The sequence below is a fragment of the Sycon ciliatum genome, chromosome 12 (assembly GCF_964019385.1).
Source record: "Sycon ciliatum chromosome 12, ocSycCili1.1, whole genome shotgun sequence".
NCBI lineage: Eukaryota > Metazoa > Porifera > Calcarea > Leucosolenida > Sycettidae > Sycon > Sycon ciliatum.
Genome location: NC_088654.1, coordinates 10271145 through 10293672, shown reverse-complemented (window position 1 = coordinate 10293672; position 22528 = coordinate 10271145). Strand labels below are relative to the sequence as shown.

Below are 22528 nucleotides of genomic sequence, written 5' to 3'. Positions count from 1 at the left end.
CCAGACGTGAATGTATGCGTTTCAGGCATCAGGGCATTTTGGATCATTGTCTACTAACGAGGTTTGTTTTGTAACCCATGTTGCACAATTACTAACCAGCCTAGACCTGTACTTGGATGGGTGGCCTGCCATACAAGTCATGTGGTGCCCAAGGAATACCCTTTATAACCAACTTACTTACAATCTCACATCTACGGGTGCTGCTCCACTTTGTGCAAAGATGGTGGCGATATGGTCGTAATCAAATAATCAACGTTTAACTTGTTCCTTTACTTCACTGATTATGTTAAATATGAGAACAGATGGGTAGTTACACATGCACCCCCCCCCCCCCCCCCCACACACACATCTTAGTTGTTAGAATAAATTGTGTAAACTAGTGAGGTGCAGCGCTTGAAGGGGAATGGAATCAGAAAGGCAATATGCCGCTACTTACCCATCATTATGCAAAAGCAACCACCTTTAAAAAAATTGCAACTTCACAATATTTCTGTGATGTGCAGCCATTGAGCTGTTTTTGTCTAATGCTTCTTATTGACCTGAATTTCATTCTTATTTTTGGTGTTGTGCTTCGATTGCAGATGCAATTATTGCTAGCTTTCCTGAACGAGCGCGCTGGTCCAAGCAGCTGAACAACGGTCGTGAGGAGTACTGCAACTCGACGACAGATCGCGACATCTACGTGCAGGTGAAAACGCTGAGCGGCAATGGCACGCTACTCCGTCTTGTCCGCGACGGCGATGAAGAGATCACCGCCATTCGTCTGGCGCTCCGTAACGGGTTTGTTGCGGCAGAGCTTGATCGCGTGGATGGGGGTGCACCAGTCGTCGTCCAGTCGGCCACCAAGGTCAACGATAACGCATGGCACTCGATACAAGTGACGATCGGTGACGGTGTGACGCTGAAGGTCGATGCCGACGTCGCTGTTGCCAGTAGCAATGCCGGCGAAGCCTTTCCACTGTGTCTCACCGGCCTGCTAGTCGTCGGAGGGGACTTTCCCAACGCCACTGGAAGTGATTATGTTGGCTGCATGCGTGGTCTGCTTGTGGGCTACACTGCGCTGTTTGACCGTCGCTACGACGATGAAACTGAGAAGCATCGCGGTGTGGCGCACTACCGACGCCCGTTGCTTAGCGACACGTGCGTCGAGCATCTGCTGGGGGCGTGCACGGCGGACAACAGCACTATCTCCAGCGTTTCCCTAATCCTGAACGACGCTCAGTCCGGCGTCTCCTTCTCCCGTGTGGCAGTGTCTACGCACGCCGAACTAGAGTTCACGTTCCGACTGGAGGAGCACGACGGGCTGCTGCTATCGGCGTACGGCGACGATGATTACCTATTCGTTCAGATCGAAGACGCTCAGTTGTGCGTGCTGGCCAGAGCTGGTGGTGCTGGCGCGCAGGGCATGAAGCTCTGCACGAGCATAGCGGGCGGAGTGAGCGGCAGCGAGTATCACCGCGGTCGCCTGCACAAGTCGGGTAGCGCCATCGACGTCTTTGTGAACAAGCAGCATGAGGGTACGATGACGCTCGGCAGCGCGGCGCTGCACGTCGATCACGAGCTGGTGTGGGGACGACTGGAGTCTCCGTGTGCTGGAGTGGGCAATCGATCAACGCTGGCAAATGCCCCCGAGCTCAAGCCTGGGTACCGCGGTTGCATCGGAAACTTGCGCATGAACGGCTTCTGCGTCAGTAGAACGGAGGATTTCAAGTGCACTTCGTCGGAAGTGAATGTAAGCATCTTCCTGACGCGTGTGTATGGTTTGGTGTGTACGGATTGGTGTTGATTTGTGTTCGTTATGGTTGTTTGTGCCTGTGTTTTGGCGTTATTGTGCCTGTGCTTGTGTGTGTGTGTGTGTGTGTGTGTATGTGTGTGTGTGTGTGTGTGTGTGTGTGTGTGTGTGTGTGTGTATGTGTGTGTGTGTGTGTGTGTGTGTGTATGTGTGTGTGTGTGTGTGTGTGTACGTGGGTATGTGTTTGTTGATGTGCGAGTGCGTGATTGGGTGTTCGAGAGCGCATGTTAGTGTGAGAGTACGTGTTTCTGGGTGAGTGTATTTGTGAGATCGTGTTCATTTGTGAGTGCATGCCTGTTAAGAGGCATTTATGAACACCTTACCTTACCTGGACTTGTGCTGGCGTGACATTGTGTGTGGATAGCAAGCGTTTGCTGTGAATCGCTCCACAAGAGCAATGTCGTACGTGAGAGGGCATAAAATCACCCTGCCCCAAAGTGTGGTCAGACTAGTTGCCCACGGAGACGATGCACTTCACCGTACACTAAACACTGGATGATGAAAAAATAATCTTTACAGGGTCAAATGTTGCTGCTTACCCCTTTATCTAAGCCAAGGTCCACAATCCAGAGTTACCAGATTGCCTAGTGTGCTCAACACCACAAGGATGGAGCATTACCACAAAGGCAGAAGAGAACAGTTGTCTGAGGATTGCCTTAGCTTTGCTATGTGCATGAAACGCAGCATTACAACAATGACCTAGCCGGCTGTCTCTGTTCTCTTCTGCCTTTGTAAGGCAAGGTCCATATGGTTTATTTTTTGAGAATGCTAATGATCTTCTTCTTGCCGGTCATGCCTTTGTTTCCCCTTGCTGCTGTTGTTCTGTGCAGACAGCACCAGCGGGAAGTGGTGATAGTGAACCTCAGTCCGGTGGTATATTCATGGGATGCCTGCACTACTACTGTGACACTAACGAATGCAAGAACGACGGACGGTGCGTCAGCCGTCTGACACGCTTCACCTGCAACTGTCGCGAGACCGGCTACTTGGGCGAGCGGTGCGAAACACGTGAGTCCAGCAGCTGCCCTGTCGGTTGTTTGTTTATTTGTTTAGCTTTATTTTACTTCACCATAGGCACAGGCAAAATCTGCCTTCTCACTGGGTGTGTTGCCATAGTTCTCCCAAAATGATGAAGATACTGATCATGAGAAAAAAAGGAAGAGCAAAATAAAGATTCCTGTGTTTTCATTTGTAGCTACATTACTGTCGATCGCCGAAGAACTGGGGGTCAGCCTCATAGCCTAGACTATTCCTATTTTCATGTACAATACAGTAATAGTCCGTAAATAAGTTAGTATTTACTTTCGAATTTAGTGACCGCACCCGTACTAACTTTCGGGCGGGTACTGACTTTCGGGCACGAACTAACTTTCGGACCTGACTAGTGTGTAGTGGAGAAGGCATTATTCATGTCGATGTACATGCTACGATGTACATGCTACGTGCTGCATGTGCGCACCGTACCGGCACTTATTTCGGGCAGTATGTTTATCGGGCTTGACTTGACTTCAACAGACAGAGCCAAAAGAATGAAAGGGGTATTTCTTTCGGGCAGGTACTTATTTACGGACTTTTAATGTAGTCTATGAACAGTTGAGTCACTGCGTATACAATGGTATGCTGTACTTGGTGAAATTCTATGCTGTTGGTTCGTCGGCGCTCGGTTCTTCGGTGCCCGACAGTCCTGTATCGCATACCCAATGGTTGCATTTTGAACATGAGTTGCAGCAGCATAGCCTTGCTCCAGTGTTGCACTGTGGATACTGCATAGAGACAGTTGGAAGTCCATCAGCATGAGTACTCAACTGTGGTTATGAATCTGCTCACGGCGTGGCGCCTTCAGCACGTAGCTTGCCCGCATCTCCTTCTGTGCTCATTCGTGCACTTAACCCCACAGTCTCTCATACCAGCACATTCGTCATTGCTTCGATTTGATACGGTACTAACGCGATATCTGAATCTTGGATGCATGAACTTCAGTAGATGCATGAACTTCAGTAGATGCATGAACTTCAGTTCCGCACAGTGTTTGCACGTCTGGGGCATGTGTGTGTGTGTGTGTGTGTGTGTGTGTGTGTGTATGTGTGTGTGTGTGTATGTGCGTGAGTAGTACTTGCGTGTGTGTGTGTGTGCGTGCGCGTGCCCATACATGCATCTGATTGCTTTTGTTGGTATCATGGATATGCGCGTTTTTGCGTGTGTGTGTGTGTGAGTGTGTGTTTGTTTTTGTGTGTTTATGTTTGTTTATGTGTGTGTGTGTGTGTGTGTGTGTGTGCGTGCGTGCGTGCGTGCGTGTGTGTGTGTGCGTGTGTGTGCACGCGTGCGTGTGCGTATGGGTACATGCATGGCTGAGTGTAGCTGGTCCAACCCTGACGTTCTTCGGAGGTGAATCCGTCACTCGAACAGTGCCAAACCTTGAGGTTTCAGAATTTTTCTTCCTCTACCGATCGTGGAGGCAATCTGATGAAGTTGTTGCTCTGGCAACTGCGTATGAAGATGGAGATGTAGTGGCATTCAGAATTTATCAGGTAAGACCATACATAAAGACACCAACTGTTATGTTGCCTGGTGATCATAACTGCGGGAAACTTGGAGTTGCAACACAGCTTTCCCCCCCCCCCCCCTCTCTCTCTCTTGTCTGTACATAAATACAACACACACACACACGCACATGCACATGCACATGCACATGCACACGCACACACACACCTGTCCTGTCCTGAACATTGCCGTTTCCGGTTACATGTCCCCTCGTGTGAGGGGCCAACAGACATGGAGAGTTGGGTTGAGGCGCTGTGCCGCATCAACGGCCTAGCGAGATTTCCTAGCCATTTCACACACTCACACACACACACACACACACACACACACACGCACACACACGCACACACACACACACACACACACACACACACACACACACACACACACACACACACACACACACGCATACAGACATACACATACATACATGCACGCATGCACGCACACACACACACACACACACACACACACACACACACACACACACACACACACACTATGCTCAGCTCTGCTCTCTTTGCCTCTCTTCTCCTTTTCTACCCCCTGCAGGACGGTGATAGTATTACATTTCACATCCGAACAGCGGATGGTTGGAATGTACTGGAGGTTGAGCAACCCGGTTTGAGCACATCATTCGAATACCACAAGGTATAATTCCTATTATTTGGATCTGACTTTCCTGTCATTGGCATGTCCAAGCGCAGATGGGCTTCACTGAAATGAGTCTAAGCCACAATTCGCACTGGGGCTGAAGCTCTATATTGGTGTTTTATGAACTTCCACCGCACACAGCTGCACCAAGTCCTTGGCTACACAATAGGAAGAGAGAAAAACCTCTTCCAATCTCTCTAAACCCTTCAAATCCTGTCCAATTTTTTTTCCCAAGAGGGTATCTTAAGGGATATGAAGATACCCTCTTGGGCGAAAATGTGGAAAGGATTTGAAGTGTTTGGAGAGATTTCGAGAGATTTATCTTTCTTTCTTCTGTGTGCCCAACGTCTTGGTGTGGCTATGTGCGGTGGAAGTTCACATCAATCTCTTTGCTGCTTTGAATTCTTGATGAGTGTAATGGCTACCAAGAGAAGCAACTTTTCGGCAGAGAGCGCATCCATGAGAGGTAGAGAAATTGCGGCTGACGCTGACAGATCTATCTTAGGCCAAAACAAAAAATAGGCTTGTTTCCGGTCGGCAACCCCTCGAAAAGGAGACTCGGTCGGCCGGAATGAAACTTTTTTCGGATACTTTTTTTGGTTCCTCAATCATTGTGGTATTGATGGACAAGAGCACCTACACATGTACATTATCATGGCAAGGATCAATGTCAGAGTTGACTGACTCACTGTTCTTGTACAGCATGTGGTGTATTCCTGTTTTCGTACATCCTGAGAAATCAAGCAAACAGTTCAAGTCCTTCCAGCTCCGTTATTCTAGCTCGTATCGACCCCGGAAGTTTTCGAGCCGACAGCTGAGAATCTCTGCTACCTTGTAGGTGTTTCGATTGTGGAATTCGGTGGAGATTTGACTGAGTTATGACTCGTTGAGTGCACTTGCACACATGGCATTGCCACCGTTTGTATACATTTGGGACCAAAAAAAGCTTCAGAATTTGGGAAAAAGTGGCCCGGTCGGCCGACCGGAAACAAGGTCATTATTTGTTTGGGCCTTATTATATTTCGTTAACTTAAGACAACATTGTTGTGCATACATTACCGTATCTATGCATGTGTTGTTACGGACTTGCTTGTCCATGTCCCGTAAGTCAACCAATATTCGGCGCATATTTATTTTTGGCTATTTTCGGCCTGGTCATGCATGTTTGGCCGAAATTTGTTGCGGCCTAATTTTGTTTTGCAAGGTTCAGTGTATATGCAGTCAGCAGCAGTACAGTATGGAAATGTAATGTGGCCGAAATGGGTTTTAGCCCTGGGAGGCCGAAATTCGAATGGGTCGAAAATTTGTACACTTACAGTGCTGCTGTAGAGGCAAAAAATTTCGTCGGTCAATAATTTCGTCCAACTCCTAAGAAAGGGAGTTCGTTCGGTTGAAAATTTCGTCCATGGATCATAATAGTGTATAGAAAAGCTGGACAAATCGACATTTAATAGTCCGGCACTTGATAATTTAGTCCAAAAGTTCCTTTGACGAAAAAGACAAAATCAAATTCCAGACGAATATTTCTCCTTATAGAGTATGATGCTTTCGTGGTCTGCGCTCCATCTACTCCTGGCTCGTCGAAAAAGTGCCTGTTGTTGAGTTGAGATGAAGGGCGAGAAGCAGCCATTGGAGAACGGATTTTACTAACAAGGAGGGAGGACAGTTAGAATGCAGAACGAGAAAATAGATAGAAGAAAATGAAAGCGCACTTGACAGTGTGGTAGACTTGCATCTCAGCAGCCTATGGCTATGAGGGAGAGCTATGCAAGTAGATGTCTTGTAGACAGGCAACATATTTTTAAGTCTCAACTGAAACCACTGTATCCAGCACATGATTCCATCCGCCATCCACAACGGTCTCTCGGCTACTTGGTGCTTGTGTCTAACACTGTAAGCTCCCCTTGTTACCATCTTTTTCTCTATCTCACTCTGTCTCCCTCTCTCTGTCTCTCTCTCTCTCTCTCTCTCTCTCTCTCTCTCTCTCCCTCTCTCTCTCTCTCTCTCTCTCTCTCTCTCTCTCTCTCTCTCTCTCTGTCTCTCTCTCTCTCTCTCTCTCTTCTCTCTCTCTCTCTCTCTCTCTCTCTCTCTCTCTCTCTCTCTCTCTCTCTCTCTCTCTCTCTCTCTCTCTCTCTCTCTCTCTCTCTCTCTCTCTCTCTCTCTCTCTCTCTCTCTCTCTCTCTCTCTCTCTCTCTCTCTTCTCTCTCTCTCTCTCTCTCTCTCTCTCTCTCTCTCTCTCTCTCTCTGTCTGTCTGTCTGTCTCTCTCTCTCTCTCTCTCTCTCTCTCTCTCTCTCTCTCTCTCTCTCTCTCTCTCACACACACACACACACACACACACACACACACACACACACACACACACACATACACACACACACTCGCTCACTCTATCTTTCTGTCCTACCTTAGGTGAAGATTCAAATGAGGGCATCATCCGGCGGAGTAGGCACTGACCTGGTAGCCTCAGTGACAGCAGCAGGTGGCAGACCCAATAGCGAGCGATTGTATCTATTATTTACTGTCTATAGTGTGAGTTGCTTCTTCTGTGCCCTTTTTCTGTAGCATGTGTGTTTGCTTGCAAGGTTTATTTGACCTTTCCAACTGAAGTGTTTGTATTAGCGTTATGCACTGAAATCCAGCAGAATGCCACCTGATGCCCACTCGCAGCGCAAAGTTCTGAAGTTCGCGAGCTCCGGGTCTATCTGTCCAGTGCTCCCATGATCTTTGCGTAATTGGCTGCTGGTGCTTCTTGCGTGGATGAATGCGTCGATAATACATTTTTTGTTGTAAAATGATGATTCCTGTTTGCATTTGTGCGACCCCATTGTAGATAACGCGCGTGGAGTTTGGCGTCAACAGCACAGTCAGCGGTCTCCCGGCGGCCACTGCGTTCCGTGGACACCTGCGTGAGTTTGTCATCAACAGTGTGGACACGACGGCGGAGGCCGCGGCGCTCATCCCTCCGACGGTTTCATCGGCCGAAGTAGGCGAGCTACCATTCCTCAACTACACGACGTTTTTTGCCACACCGGCGGTTGCCAAGGAGCTGCCGTTGCTAACGCCACTGGAGCGCATCGTCTTCAGGTAAGAGCAGCGCACTAAGCTTCGAGGGCAAGGAAACGGGTGTGACGTACACTCGAGTATTACTTCCTACTAATGGAAATATATTGGAACAAATTGCCTCCGAACTGAAAATGGGTTACGATTTATAATCAAGTGCGACTTATAAGCGGGGAAATACTTTGCTGTCGCAGTGAAAGAAAAGTATTGAAATCTCCTGCTCAAGCAGGAATGTGCACCCCGTGGAAATCATGACCAAAAAAGCAAACAAAACTGCAGAAAACTGCACCTGGTTGAAGGTAATGTTGTCCTGTATAAGGACACTCCCCAAACTACAGTCAACTTTGCTAATAACGACTGCGGATATAACGCCAATTCGCGAGTAACGACAGAATTTCCATGCGCAGAGCAAAGTCCCATCTACCTGTACACATAAAATAAGACTTCGGGTGTAAGGACACTTCGCGAATAAGAACACTTTTCTGGTGCCTCGCCGAGTGTCGTTATACGCAAAGTTGACTGTATCTCTGGTCTTGAGCACATGCGTAATGCAAGCATGTTTCATTTGGCAGTCTCGTCTTTTCAGTCTTCTTGTTCGTCCCCTTTCATTGTAGTCACTGCTCCCTGCCAGCCATGTCCTAGTTCGAGTCCCAATGCGGTGTGTGAGTGATGCCAATAATAAAGTGAACGAACGCTTGTCCTTTGTGTTCCTGAGTCCCGGGGCACGGAATGCCTGTGCTTCCATTGCATGCACGAAGCAGGGATGGTTTTCCTTCTTTGTGATTGCGATTGATTTGCGCACAACTGGCAAATGGATGACACACATTTTTAAAAATCTTCTTTTACCTTTAAAATCCTGTATGAGGCCAAACTAAAGAAGGTGTGTGGTTCGACTAACATGGACATTTTTTTTACGGGCGGGCGGGCGGATTTTTTTTTTTTAATATATATTTTTAGTACATGTAAATACACTGTATACGCGTATCGAGTAGACTCTACTACCAGCACAAGGCAGCAGTCGTACCACTCACTGCACTGCACTGCAGTACAACTACAAGTCAAGTCCAAAAGGAGCCGCCTGCGTCCGCAGACTCACGCCGCACAGCACGTAGACGTGGACGTGTTCAGTCCACGTACGTCAGTCACACGATAGCCCGCCGAAAAAAAGTTACGGTCGGGCTGAAATTGTACGGTCGGTCGGGTGAGTCGAACCACACACCTTCTTTAGTTTGGCCTGATGGTTATTTTATGACCGAAACGCTGAAATGCTTTTTCCAGAAAAGAAGTTGTGAAAAGCAGTGATTGAGTGTGAGCCAATGATGCTCACAACCCACCGTTACTTCTTCGTCTCTGTTGTCCACTTCAGATTCCGCACCCCGGTGGCCGATGACGCGGTCTTGTTCGACGCTGATTTCGTCACACTCCTGCTGAAGCGACGTCGCATCGTCCTGCTGATTCGCTCCGTTGCCGAGAACCCGGAGAGCCAAGTGCGCACGTACATCCGTGAGGCTAGCAAGCTGAACGACCGCGAGTGGCACTCCATTGACGTAAGAACCTAGAAACTGCTGCACTAAGCTGAGTTTGAACCGTCGTGTCAGAGGCTATGGGCAATGAACGCTACGTTGTGGAACTATCCGGCAGTATCGATAATTTTCACAAAACAAAACAGTTTAATTAGGACCCTCCCCCCCCCCCCCCCCCCTGAACGAAAAATAGATTGACTTGACAGCAAGAATGCCTTGATGTCTCACACATCAATTTTTTTCGAAAAAGAAACTCCCCTTGACCCACCCATAAACGAAACCTTTTTCTCTTCGTGCCAGCCCGCCCCCTTCCCACCGCACCCAAATATTCAATGCCTGTGGTGTGATGCAAGTAGTATGTATCGAGCCGGTTCTGTTGCAGGCACATGAGCCAGCCCCCAAAATTGGGTATTATTGATAATGCCCCATTTTTGCGGTAATTTTCCGGGGCGGTTTTTAACGCAAGTGAGAATGTCTACCAATACACTATCTCCTGTGCTACTGTCTCTGTGACTTGGTGACAGGTGGTCCTCAATCACACCACACTGGTCGCCACCATCTCCGTGGACGGCCACCAGACGACGCTGGAGTTTCTCAACAGCGACGTGCTGAAGCCGAACAAGTTGGCGTTCGGCGGCGCGCTGACCACAGCCCGCTACGACGTTCTGCCCGTGAAGCAGGGCTACCAGGGATGTATAGAGGCGGTCTGGATCAACGACGTCTACGCCGATCTTCACAAGGCTACTGCCCTGAACAGGTTCAGCGACTCCGACATCTTGGAAAGGTCTGTGTTAGCTCTGCAAGAAAAATTGCTCGCACGGCTCTAGCGTGAAGGGTTTGAGTAGCGAAAAAGAGGTTGAGTGCAGTTCTTGTACCGTAATTCACAGCAGGCTCCCGAGGACCAAATTTAGAACAGCCCAAGCGTGATGATAATAATACCATCCCCTGTGCGTATTTCAAACTCTCTAATCCGCTTGTTGTGAGGTCTTTGATACAGCGTGTCAGATGTTCCCAGTCTGCCCTGTGCAACGCGGCAAGCATTGCCGAAGCCCACCCGAAGCACAGCTATGGATGAGCTAGCCAAGGCATGGTCACGTAATCCGTGTTCCTTGTGTACTGTCCATCCTTTTCTATGATGACTTTACAGATGTCCAGCGTGTTTGCCGATCTCGCCATGTTACAATGAGGGTGTGTGTGTCGATAATCTGGACGAGTCCTATACATGTCAATGTTCAGGGACTGGGTTCGTGGGACCACGCTGTTTGCAAGGTGAGCTGGTAGCTGACTTGCAATGCCGTGTATTTGATATCGGTGTACAGGTTTGGGTGTTGGTACACTTCATTGTGTGTGTGTGTGTGTGTTCGTGCGTGCGTGCGTGTGTGTGTGTTCGTGCGTGCGTATATGATTGTGCATGAATGTGTGCGTGTGTGAGAGCGTGCGTTGTGTGTTTGTGTTTGCGTCCGTGCATGTGCGTGTATGGGTATGTGACTGCCATTTTCTTCATCGCTACATTCATTGAAAGCCTATGTAAACTCCTTATTGTGCAGTATTCCATACAGTCTTCCTGCATCTCTGTCTCTGTCTGCCTGTCTGTCTGTCTGTCTGTCTGTCTGTCTGTCTGTCTGTCTGTCTGTCTGTCTGTCTGTCTGTCTGTCTGTCTGTCTGTCTGTCTGCCTGTCTGTCTGCCTGTCTGTTTGTCTGTCTCTCTCTCTCTCTCTATCTGTCTCTCTCTCTGTCTGTCTCTCTCTCACACTCACACGCACGCACATACACACACACACACACTCTCTCTCTCTCTCTCTCACACTCTCTCTCTCTCACACACACTCTCTCTCTCTCTCTCTCTCTCAGAGGCAACGACTGCGACGGTGAAACAGAACACCACACTGACACTGGACCTTGCTATCGAGGAGGCCACTCCACGGTCGCTTGTCTTCTTGTACCGTAGCTGGGAGCAAGACAGCACCATGGTCAATCTGGCCACGCTACGCAGCACAGACAGTTCCCCCACTGTACTAATTCAGCAGGTAAGTGACAACCAGTTCCACCCTGTTGTCGTCTGGTGCAACGGAGCACTCGAATTTTGTGATTTATAGACTCGAAAATATCCGCTTTGTCCGCAAACTCCAACACCGCCGCTAACACCTCCACAAAACTTCACTCCTCAACTCCAATAACGTTTTTTACTGCTGATCGAATAACAAAAATTCACCAAATATTTTGTCCTGGCCCATCATTAGGGTCAATACAGAAACCCAAACTTGCACATCAATAAGAGCAGCATGGATATTTACCAGGATATCAAAGCAACTCCTTTTTTGTTCGTATCGTAGTCTTGCGCTATTGTTGCTTTGCAGGTGTCTAACAGATCGAGTTATTAATCATAGGACAGATGGGGCTCCGCTCTGCCCCATTTGTTTACCCCATGTGTGCATGTGCATGTGTGTTCTGCTCTGATCAGGTGGCGAGTGGCATACGTGTTCTGGTAGCGGCCGCTGGGGCGGGAGCGGCGGATCTGATCGAAGCAGCAACCATACCGATCTCTGACGTTTCGACATTCGAGTACAAGAAGATCTCGGTGTCATTTCCGAAACCGGGTGACGCAGCAGCGAACCAGTTCAACGTCACCGTTGACTCCGGGTCCCCAGTTGGCGTAGATCTGCCTGGTAGCCCGCTGCAGTTGGGATCGATTGAGTTTGGTTTGCCGCTGCGAGGCGGAGCAGCCGCTGACGGAGCTTCACTTTCCGGTCATCTCCGCGACGTTCTGTATAATCATTACAGTGTGGTCGACGCCATCTCCAATGGCGACCGACAAGTCACTTCGAACGCGACGGTCGGCGAGGAGACGTTCACGGATTACGTCATACACTACCTCGTCGGCGGGTCGCATCACCAGATCAATACGAACGAGGCCGTGCACTCGCTCGCCTTCTCCATCATACCAAGCAATATGGACGAAGACAGCGTGCTGTTGGACGTGAACGGACACGAGTACGGCAGTATCCAGCTGCTCGTCTTTGGTGGTGTACTGCAGCTGCAGGTGACCAATGATCCCGATTTCGAATCGCAGACCAACACAGCAACACTTCCCGTTCTGTCCACGCAGTTGTGGACGCCGATATCGGTGACCATTGACAACGCCGGTAAAACCGTGGAGATGACCGTCAACAGTGCCTCGCGGTCCGTTGACTTTCCGAGCAGCTTTGACGCTACCGAGCTGCTCCGGCTGACGGTTGGCGGTGCATCGCCGACGCGCTTGACTGCACTGGGCAACGCCACGTCGTCCCCTCTTGCTGGTTACCGTGGTTGCGTGAAGACGTTTGCCATCAACGACGACAGCGCCGAACTGTTGCCTAGCAACGCCGTCGACGTCAACGACAGCGTTTCCACGGTGCTGCCGCAGTGCCTGGCGTGCAATGTGTTCAACGAGACATGCCACACTGGCGGCCGCTGTATCAACGAAGACGATCTGACCTTCAAGTGTGACTGCTCGTTGACAGGCAAGAGTGGGAAGCATTGCTTGAACGGTGAGTAGATGTACTGTCTTGGACATGGAAATCGGTCGGCGCCCTCGGTGCACACAGAATGGTGCATGCACAGTGCACATGTTGATCGTATGTGTACTCACGGCTGTATGGCCAGCGCCATGCGGCCGCTTCACCGCTAACCGGATTTCCATGTCCACGACAGTACAATACTGCCGGGCGACGAAGAACTGGGGGTCAGCCTCCTAGCCTAGGACATTCATATTTTCATGTACTGCAGTTTATGCACAGTTGAGTCACCGTATGTACATTGGTATGCTGTGCTTGCTTGTTGTTCGGCACTCCGTTCTTCAGCACCCGACAATACGCTGGGACGTGTTCTGGCATGAATGATGTAGAGTCGTAAGATGACGTGCAGATAGAGAGGGTCAGTGTGTTGCATAACTTGGGCAGTCATTGTACTCCGGTGTGCATGATCTGCCAACTAGGAGCAGCAGCTTTCGACGACAAGCGTTCTTCCGTGAGCGGTGGCAAACACGAAACGGCGGACACTAAACCCCTTTTTCCTGTGTTCTATGTGTCTGTTTGATCCCTTCTGTGTGCAGAACCTGCCGCAGTTACATTCAATGCAAGCGGCTCGCTCATCTACAACGTATCGCAAAGCGGCGACGAAGCAGTCGCCGACGTCAGCTTCTACTTCCGATTATGGCAGTCGCCGCAGCCTCAGCCTAAGACGCTGCTCGTGTCGGTGATTGGCGCTGCGAGCTCGTACGACGTTGTTCAGGAAGACAACGCCAAGTTAGCGGTGCACCGTGTCGCCGCTGGAACACGCGTGAGCCTCGGCTCGGTCGAATACTCGCTCGCCAATCTGAACGAGATACGCAACTTCCAGTACCTACCCGTGCGCTTTACGCTTCGGAAAAACTCACTGCGATTGAAAGTCGGCGGGAACGACGCATTCGATAGTGACATCGATGCATTCTCCGCGGTTAAAGTCCATTTTGGCATGCCGGCATCGGACGAACTGGACTCACCGGTTGGTCACTTCAAGCAGATAATCATTAACGCTGCGCAGATCATTACGGATGCCAGCACCGTGAGCAGTGGTGTTTCGCTCGGCGAGTTGCCGTTCGATACGTACACGATCTCGTTCACCGATGCGACAGTCAGCAAGTCCGCCACCCTGGACAAGCCTGTGGAGTCAGTACAGATAGCCATACGTCCGCGTCCGCATGAGAACGACGCCAATGCCTGGGCACTGCTGACAGTCAGGACAGGTGACCTGGTCTTCTCCGTCATGAAAAACGCCGGAGAGGATTCCGTTACGTTGACGGCAACGAGCACTGATGGCAACACTGTTGGCGGTGACCAACCGTCTGTGTCTGTGCCTCTCGACGTCTCGATGCCGAGCAAGTGGCAGAACATCGCGCTCGCCATCCAGTCCGACAAGGCCACCATTACGAGCGAGAGCACAGAAACCCTTTCCTGGGGTGGGTCGCTTAACCCCGCCAAGCAGGACGCGGAAAGTTCTGTCACAGTAGGCGGTCCGAGCGTGGGCCTTCCCGGCTATCTAGGCTGCGTCGAGTCGATGTTCGTCAACAGTGAGTATGTCGACCTGCACCGCCTGCCCGTCTCTGGACTAGCCGAGGACGTTGAGCCCGAGGAGCAAACGAGTGTCGTTGCGGGCTGCCCCGAGTGCCAGTTCTCCAGCCCCTGCCAGCACGGTGGTGTGTGCGTTGACCTGCCTCGGGACCAGGTCGGCTGCGAGTGTGACACGACAGCGTACCGCGGTGTGCACTGCGCAAAACGTAAGTGCACAATGCTACATACTGTCGTGGACGTTGAAATCCGGTGGGATGACCAGGGCCGGTTTCCTTACTGCTTTTAGCGCGTTCATGCACTGTGGTTCATGGCCATGGCTGCGCGGCCAGCTCCCCGGTGGCCGCTGAACTTCTCAACGGATTTCAATGTGTGGTAGAGTAGGACATTTCATATCGGTCGTCTTTGCTGACGTTTAAAAGTTAATCACCGTACCTTACGCCTTTCAAGCCGCACTTCGATTGAACGCTCGTAGGTCACGCGAACAAAGTCGGTGCGGCGTATACTATGATGGTCGAATGAGGCGTGAAGTACAGGGTTGCTGTATGTATTTCATGACAACAAAACCCATGCTCCACTTTGGAATATGAATGTACGCGTGCATCTGCAATCCACCATTATGTTGACGACGTGTACTGCAATTCAAGAAATTGAAAGTTAGGTTATTGATATTTTCTGTTCGCTCTGCGCTGAATCGAAAGCTAGTTTCGTTGATATCACTAAAAACTAAGTTCAGATCAGAGTGAATATCAACTGGATAGAGCGTTTGTCAGTTGACAACCCCCCCCCCTTCCTTTTCTTCCCCCCCCCCCCCCTTTCCTTTTCTTCCCCCCCCCCCCCCCCTTTCCTTTTCTTTCATTGATGTCAATACAACTATCTCCAGATCAGAGGGAAAAGCAACTCAATACTAGTGGAGTGGTTGTAAGTTTACCCCCCCCCCCCCCCCCTCCCCCCAATCTTCTACAGTGCAGTAGTTGCGCGATGTACTGCAACTGCCCGTTCTGTGCCATTGCCTGTGCTTTTCAGGTGCTACATCCGTGACCATGTTTGGCAACAGCAGCATCACGTACAGTCCGTCACCGGCCGTCATGCTGCGCCGCTTCTACCTGCACTTCCGACAGTGGCAGGCCGCGGTGGGCGACTTTGCCGTGCTCGCCAGGCTATCGGTCGTCGGCCAAGCCAGCGTGCTGTCGCTCCAGGCCGATAGAGACATGGTGCGCTTGGTGGAAGGCGAGAGCACACTGGCGGAGTTGGCAATCGAGAACGCAGGAAAGTTCCGTTACTCTCTGGTCAGCGTTGACCTGACAACCAACACACTGCTACTGGCGGAAAGCAAGGTTTCGGCGGCCAGGAACGATCGTGCCGTGGCCTTCACTCCGTCCGCAAGCTACCAGAAGGCGTTGGCAAGCGCGGTCGTTTCCGAGTCGTTTGTGGGCCACATGCGCGAGATCACAGTCAACGATGTCCATGTGCTCGATTCGAATCAGACTCAGCTCGACAGGTCACTGTTGTCGGAACGTTCTTTTGACCCGTACACGGTATCGCTGACGCCGGAATCCTTCCTAGCGCTGAGCATTGATCAGGAGCTACACACCATGGAGCTGTCCGTGCTGCTGCCGTCGAGCGAGACTCCAGGCATGGTGACGCGCATCGCAGGTATCGGCACTCCCCTCGGATTCATCTCTCTTCTCGCCGTGGACGACACATTGAAGATTGGCGTGGCTAGCGATCAAGACGGTAACGGCGAGTCTGTTGTCGACTTCCCGCAGCCAGTCGCCAGTATCCAGGACGACGTGAACCGGAGAATCCGTCTCCATGCCAACCAGCAAACGCGTATAATCCGCGTAACCGTGTCAACAGGGGACGGCCAGGATGCGGTCCAGTACCACCTGAATGTCAGCCATCTGACTGTCGCCACTAGCGACGACTCACGTGGTACGGTCACTCTGGGACACCCAACGGACACCAATGTAAGTATGAACAGGATATGATGATGATGACGTGAACTGATCACGTGACCTGCTACTTGTACATGATCACATGGCAGAGTCATGTCACATGGACACGTGACACGAACATGGATGCAGCGAATGGGACTTTCGGTCTTTGACCACTTGGCGGTGGGTCTGATCTAATCACCTCCCAACCGCTTTAGGCGCTACATCTGCGCCTTGCTTGCAGGGCTAGCACTTGCTCCGATTTTTCGGAAATCATCCGATTTTTGATCGCCTGTAGGACAAACCGACCGATTTTGTTCCCAAAGATGGACAACCGATTATTTTATTTTGTGCGCTTTTTAGTCCAGTTGGCGATTCGGCGCTTCCAGGTCGCGTTTGGCCAGTCATTGTACATGTACATGTAGCTGTAAAATTCATGCGTGCTTGCATGTGTGTGGACAGTTAAAAATGTGTTCTGGGGCCCCTACAGCAAGCCATTTTCCTAAACCATTTCGCCGCGGGACACCCCCGGACCCCGTCAGATTTTTTCTCCCTCCAAGTGTGGCAGCCCTGTGCTTGATCCTTGAGGGTCGTGACACCCCACGGCAATGATGTCAAACCAACTCTCACGCATCTGTGAATTCCTTATATTTTTGGAAGCATCGTTGTTCTTAGGGTCCATCCGTAATTATAGATTAGAGTTAGAGTTGCGCTATAATGTCCACTAACACGCCAGTTACTTGACAATCCGCTCATGCGATAACATTGTACAAAACTGAGCGACAGCACTGACGTTCTTCAACTAGCTGGCTATCAGCTCTAGCGCGTCTTGGATGCGCACTCCAACAGCCTTCCAACTTGGAAGGTTCTAAGTTATATGATAACATAGTAGGGGAAGGTGAGCGCAACCAAGACAAGCACAAGCCGAAAGTCTCAGCTGTGAGGACGTTGACGTTTAGCTGATTGTCAAGTAACTGATGGTGTTACCGGGCAGTATAGCGTAACTTGTAGTTCCTTGGTCCTTTTCTTTTCTAAATAGATATCGGTATTTATGGATGGCTCCTTACACTGTGTTTCTTGTGCTTGCCGTATCCACAGGCGATCAATTTCTGTATTGAGAACCTGTACGTGAACAAGGAACCGCAGAACCTGCACGACGAGCTGTCGCGCTTCGAGTTCTCCGTCCAGCCGAGCGCCGCACGCTCCCGGCCCATCACTACCTTCTGCGAGCTGTGCACGCTCGAGCAGCAGCGTGGCTTCTGTCGCAACGGCGGCGAGTGTTCGCGTGGCGAGGACGAGCAGCGCTACTGTACGTGCTCCGGCCAAGAGTTCTTCGGCCTGCACTGCGAACAAAGTAAGTGTCAATGTCTTGTCCTCCTCAAATCGTCCCCCCCCCCCTACTCTCTCTCTCTTTCTCTATCTCTCTCTCCCTCACTCCCTCTCTCTCTCTCTCTCTCTCTCTCTCTCTCTCTCTCTCTCTCTCTCTCTCTCTCTCTCTCTCTCTCTCTCTCTCTCTCTCTTTCTTTCTTTTTTTATCTGTCTTTTCTTGCTCTTTTTTCTTTGAGCATGTGCTTGCTACATCCTGACGTGTGACCGTATCTGTGTTGCCACACCTGCCGACATGTCAGTAGCCTGCCGATTTTTGAGGCCTGTCATGACCTGCCGACAATTGACCTTCTCCTGCCGACAACAGCCATGAATTTGTCCAAGTTTGACCTTGTGCTTGGTTTAGAAGTCATGGTCCAGATTTTTGGCTATTACTGCGCATCACGACTGTTTCCATAGCTCTCTCCTAAGGCGCTAAGCGAATCATCAGCTGTCTGGGGAAAATCGGCAAACTCAGCCCGAGTCTCACACAAAGCCGTGAAAGGTTTTCTGAACAGTTCCGCGCGCACGCGCGCGTGTGTGTGTGCGTCTGTTGGGGTTACTATGACTGGGGGGGGGGGGGGGATCCGGGGGCAAAGCCCCCGGATGATGCATTTCTATTTTTTTCGTCCTACTGACATTTGGCTATAATGATGTGGCTACACTGCCGTATTTTCCGGAGTATAAACTGTACATTATATACACCAGTGATTCACCCGAACAGTTGGCGTTGCGTATAATACGATGGTCAAATTATTGGTGGTACATGGGGTCCATGTCTGCACAGTAAAACCTGGTGTAAGCGATCTCTGGGTTTAGCGACCACCTGCTCTTAACAACCATTTTTTCCATGCACGGACAGTTCTACACGGACACTGTGGGACCTGGTTCTAAAGACCACCTGGCTCAACCGCTTTTGCTTGCACCATGGGGTGGTCGCTTAAACCAGGTTTTACCGTAGTTCATATCAACAAATCTAGGTGCGGCTTATACTCTAGTGCGGTATGTACTCCAGAAAACACGGTACTATCCGCGTTCTCGTGTATTCACTCTGGTACTGTACTCCGTCTGTTTTTTTCTGCTGTAGGTGTTGCTCCGTTCACGTTCCATGGCAGAGATGGAGAGGTCGTCACCTACCCGAAGGCTGACAGCGGTGCAGCGTCGCGGCGCGTTTCCAGCGTTCAGTTCTCTTTCCGAGCGTGGAACCCACTGGGGGCACGCTCCGTCGTGACCTTGGTGCGCGATGGCGGAGCGGTTGCTTGGCTGTATGTCGACTACAGAGGCATATGGCTGGCTGCAGACACGACGCCTGGCGAGCCCGTCAGACTGCGCGAGTTCCCGCGCCGACCGGCGTTTGAATACATCCCAGTCGATGTTGTAGTTAATCTGGACTCGATTACAACTACGCTCGGCGAGGACGATGCCGTCACGATCCGAATTGTTCCCGGCAGCGTCAAGAGTGTCCAGTTTGGCAAGCCCGCAGCAGTGGAGCAGGACGGGCAAGAACAGTTCCGCGGCCATATCAAGGATGTGCTCGTTAATGAGGCTCGCCTCAATGGTCGTGACGACGATGAAAACTTTGCCCTCAGCCAGGTCAGTCCCGGCGAGGAGGACTTCAACCACAAGGGCTGGCTGCTCGCCGACAGTTTCATCCGCATTCCTCTCTCGCCGCACACCGACTCTCTTTCGTTTTTAGTTCACCGCGACAGTGACACCAGCGTCGGTGACGGTGGTGCAGCAGAACGTACGGTGGCTGTCCTGTCAAGCAGTGGCCAAGCGCTGCTCACCGTTCTGTCCACTCGAGATGCTAAGCTCAAGTACGTTGTCACCGGTGGTGAGTCCGTGGAGAAGGACGCCAGTGACGGCTGGACTTCGACCAGTGTCACCCTTCGCCCGCTGCAAGGAGAGATTCAAGTCGAGGAGCGCCTGTTCAAGATAAACGCGTTTGAACTGGACGATGCCTCTCTGCTTCTAGGAAAGGCCGCCGCTGGCTCTCCGTCCACGGACGCATACGTCGGCTGTGTTCAACATGTGCGTATCAACGACCGTGTGGTTGACATCATCTCCAGCGGGGATAGCCATGGCACACCAGTATCCAGTAAGTCAATCCAAAGTGTTTTTTTTAATTTTATTTTAATTTTTTTTTCACCGTCCAATGGCAGAAGCCAATGCAAAGTAGGGGGCGTTAGCCAGCCATGGCAAGAGAAGGCAAAAGAAAGAAAGAAGGAAAGAAGATGATGATAATCGGAAGAAAAATTGCATTTTATTCATCGGAAATACTCCTGCTGACTTTAGGAAACCCGTTTTGGACGAATAGAGGCTCAAAACCCCAATTGAAATTTGAAAAATCTGAGTTTCATTTATAGGGTTTTATGTCGGGCCCTAGACGACGGCTACTTTGGCCAACCGGACAACGAAGAAGTTGTGACCAAAGATAGGGATTTCAGTCACGTGATCTGCGGGGGCAAAAGTACCTTGACACGCATGCATGCTTTTTGAATGCCAGGCATGGCACATGTCAGCGCGGGGTCTTCGGCGTAGATTTTAGGTAGGGAGAGTGAGTTTATCGCCATTTTTATTGGCGCACCGTTGAAGAGTGGGTTTCAGGCTTTCGTTTGGTGCCTCACACGGCGAATTCGTGCCGATATTACGCATCTCGATGGATTCTTGTAGATTTCAAAGTCGCTTTTGAGGTGTTTGCCTTGGTTCCACACTCAAGCATCAGTCAGAATCAGATTCTACGGCATCGATTTAGTCTAGGTAGGTTCCTTCAGACGGCATGAAGGGTCGCGATCGGTAGCGGAAATTGTTTTGAAGTTGAACGCCATTACACAGTATGGAGGTGGAGAAGAAAGACGATTGGCTTCCGCCTTCCTCTGTGTTCATGGTGTTGTCCCGGGCAGTAGTTGAACTCTCGTTGAGGGCGAGAAGCAAAAATTATACCAAGTAAGTTAGCATAATTTGATTTTGCTAGCTGCAGCCGTGGATGGAAAGGATTTCGAGACGATGTGAAAATTGCCAGGAACAAAATCGGGCGTATCAGACAGTGGAGAATTTTTTTGCTGAAGAACAAGGCAAGTGACGACCTCAGTGAATTACTAAATCATCCTTTTGAACTGCCTCTCAATCAAATTGTAAAGCAGATAACCACACACTAAACGAAAAATCGTATCTTGTGTCTGATTCTTGTCCAAGAAAGAAACATTGAACTGCAAGGACAATTGTGGGCTGCAGGGATTGCAAATTGCATGGATTGTATAAGTTTGGAAAATTAAATTATATCAGTGTTATCAAATTTCCACACCTGAGCAGTCGTACGTGCTGAGGTGTGGACATTTGCAACAGTTCATGTCCATGCTGGACCAGCCGTTCATGACAGTGCTGAAGCAACAGTTGATGTTGATGCCGGCGCAGCAAATGATGGCGCTTTGGAGCCCGCACCCGGCATAGCAGGTCTTGACCCTGTGTGTGGCACCAGACTTGATCTTCCATGTGTCATACAGGTGCGTGGTTGTTCCAGGCTGGTTTTTTACTGAACTTATCTCTTATAAATACTCACCGCTGGCTGGCTTCTGTGTACAATACTCAATAGCCTCTAGTATGATCGTTGTGCGGCTAATGACATTTTTGTGTGCGTCTCTGACTCGTTGCAGCCGAAAATGAGCCCTGTGTGACATCAGAGCTTGCTGTCTACTCCTCTAGTTTCCCACATGCATACTATATAACTTAAATGTTGTGTTTGCCGCATTTCTGTCATATTCCACCTATTACCATGTTGAATTATGCGTGAAATATACTGTTGCTAGGGCCGTTGCTAAGGACGCCATTGTTGCGGTCATTTGGAATTTTGAAAAAAACTTTTATGTTCCGTTTCGTCACAGCCAGGGCCATCCTTGATCCAACTTTGGCCACGATCGGATGAAGTTTATTTGTTGCTATGGTGTTGCTAGGGAGTATGGGAATTCCATTTTGTGCCATCCTGCAGATCCAATTTGTATGTGTGTTCATCAAGGTTGGTGCGCTATGTTTGAATGCTCATAACTTTGGAAATACTGCTTGGATTCCGTTTAAATTTTCTGTGGACAGTCCTTACACATAGATGCTTCAGAAAAACTTGTTAGTTGGAGCAAAGCGCTGCTCAGAAAAAACCGCCTGAAATCCCTACCAAAGAGAATGATTTTATTTCTTGCGCATGCGTTTGTAGAATGACGTAATACTCAATGAGTCAGGTCGCTACAGTACTCCCCCGCCAGTGGTGAGGTCGGGAGGAGCGAAGCACGATAAACAAGAAACAAGAAAGAGAAGAGAAAGGAAGCGCAGCATGTACAAGGCGGAAAGGCAAAAATATAATAATATGATACATATGTACAAGCGAGAGCGCTGCGTGTGTGAAATTTGTTAAACAACGTGGCACAAATGCCGAAATAAAAATCAGAAAAGCAGGAAAGAGAGAGATGCATGACAGAGGCGGGTTAACGTGTCAGAGGTGTGTTAACGTGACAGAGGTGGAGATCATGTCAGAGGCAGAAAGACAGAAAAGAGGAAACGTACGCGTGACAGGAGTGTTATCG

At 50.1% G+C, this 22528-nt stretch overlaps 1 protein-coding gene across 1 annotated transcript in view; it reads left to right on the top strand.

The window, feature by feature from the left end:
• LOC135828179 (uncharacterized) overlaps positions 1-22528 on the top strand; it is a 34400-nt gene that overhangs the window by 7983 nt on the left and 3889 nt on the right. The window contains exons 2-16 of the mRNA XM_065340625.1: positions 582-1732; positions 2623-2800; positions 4151-4320; positions 4886-4984; positions 7398-7517; positions 7819-8072; positions 9415-9595; positions 10096-10355; positions 10719-10840; positions 11423-11598; positions 12033-13098; positions 13662-14864; positions 15682-16625; positions 17691-17946; positions 19045-20055. Of these exons, the coding sequence (XP_065196697.1) occupies positions 582-1732; positions 2623-2800; positions 4151-4320; positions 4886-4984; positions 7398-7517; positions 7819-8072; positions 9415-9595; positions 10096-10355; positions 10719-10840; positions 11423-11598; positions 12033-13098; positions 13662-14864; positions 15682-16625; positions 17691-17946; positions 19045-20055 (7191 nt within the window). The remainder of the gene's footprint in view (positions 1-581; positions 1733-2622; positions 2801-4150; positions 4321-4885; positions 4985-7397; positions 7518-7818; positions 8073-9414; positions 9596-10095; positions 10356-10718; positions 10841-11422; positions 11599-12032; positions 13099-13661; positions 14865-15681; positions 16626-17690; positions 17947-19044; positions 20056-22528) is intronic.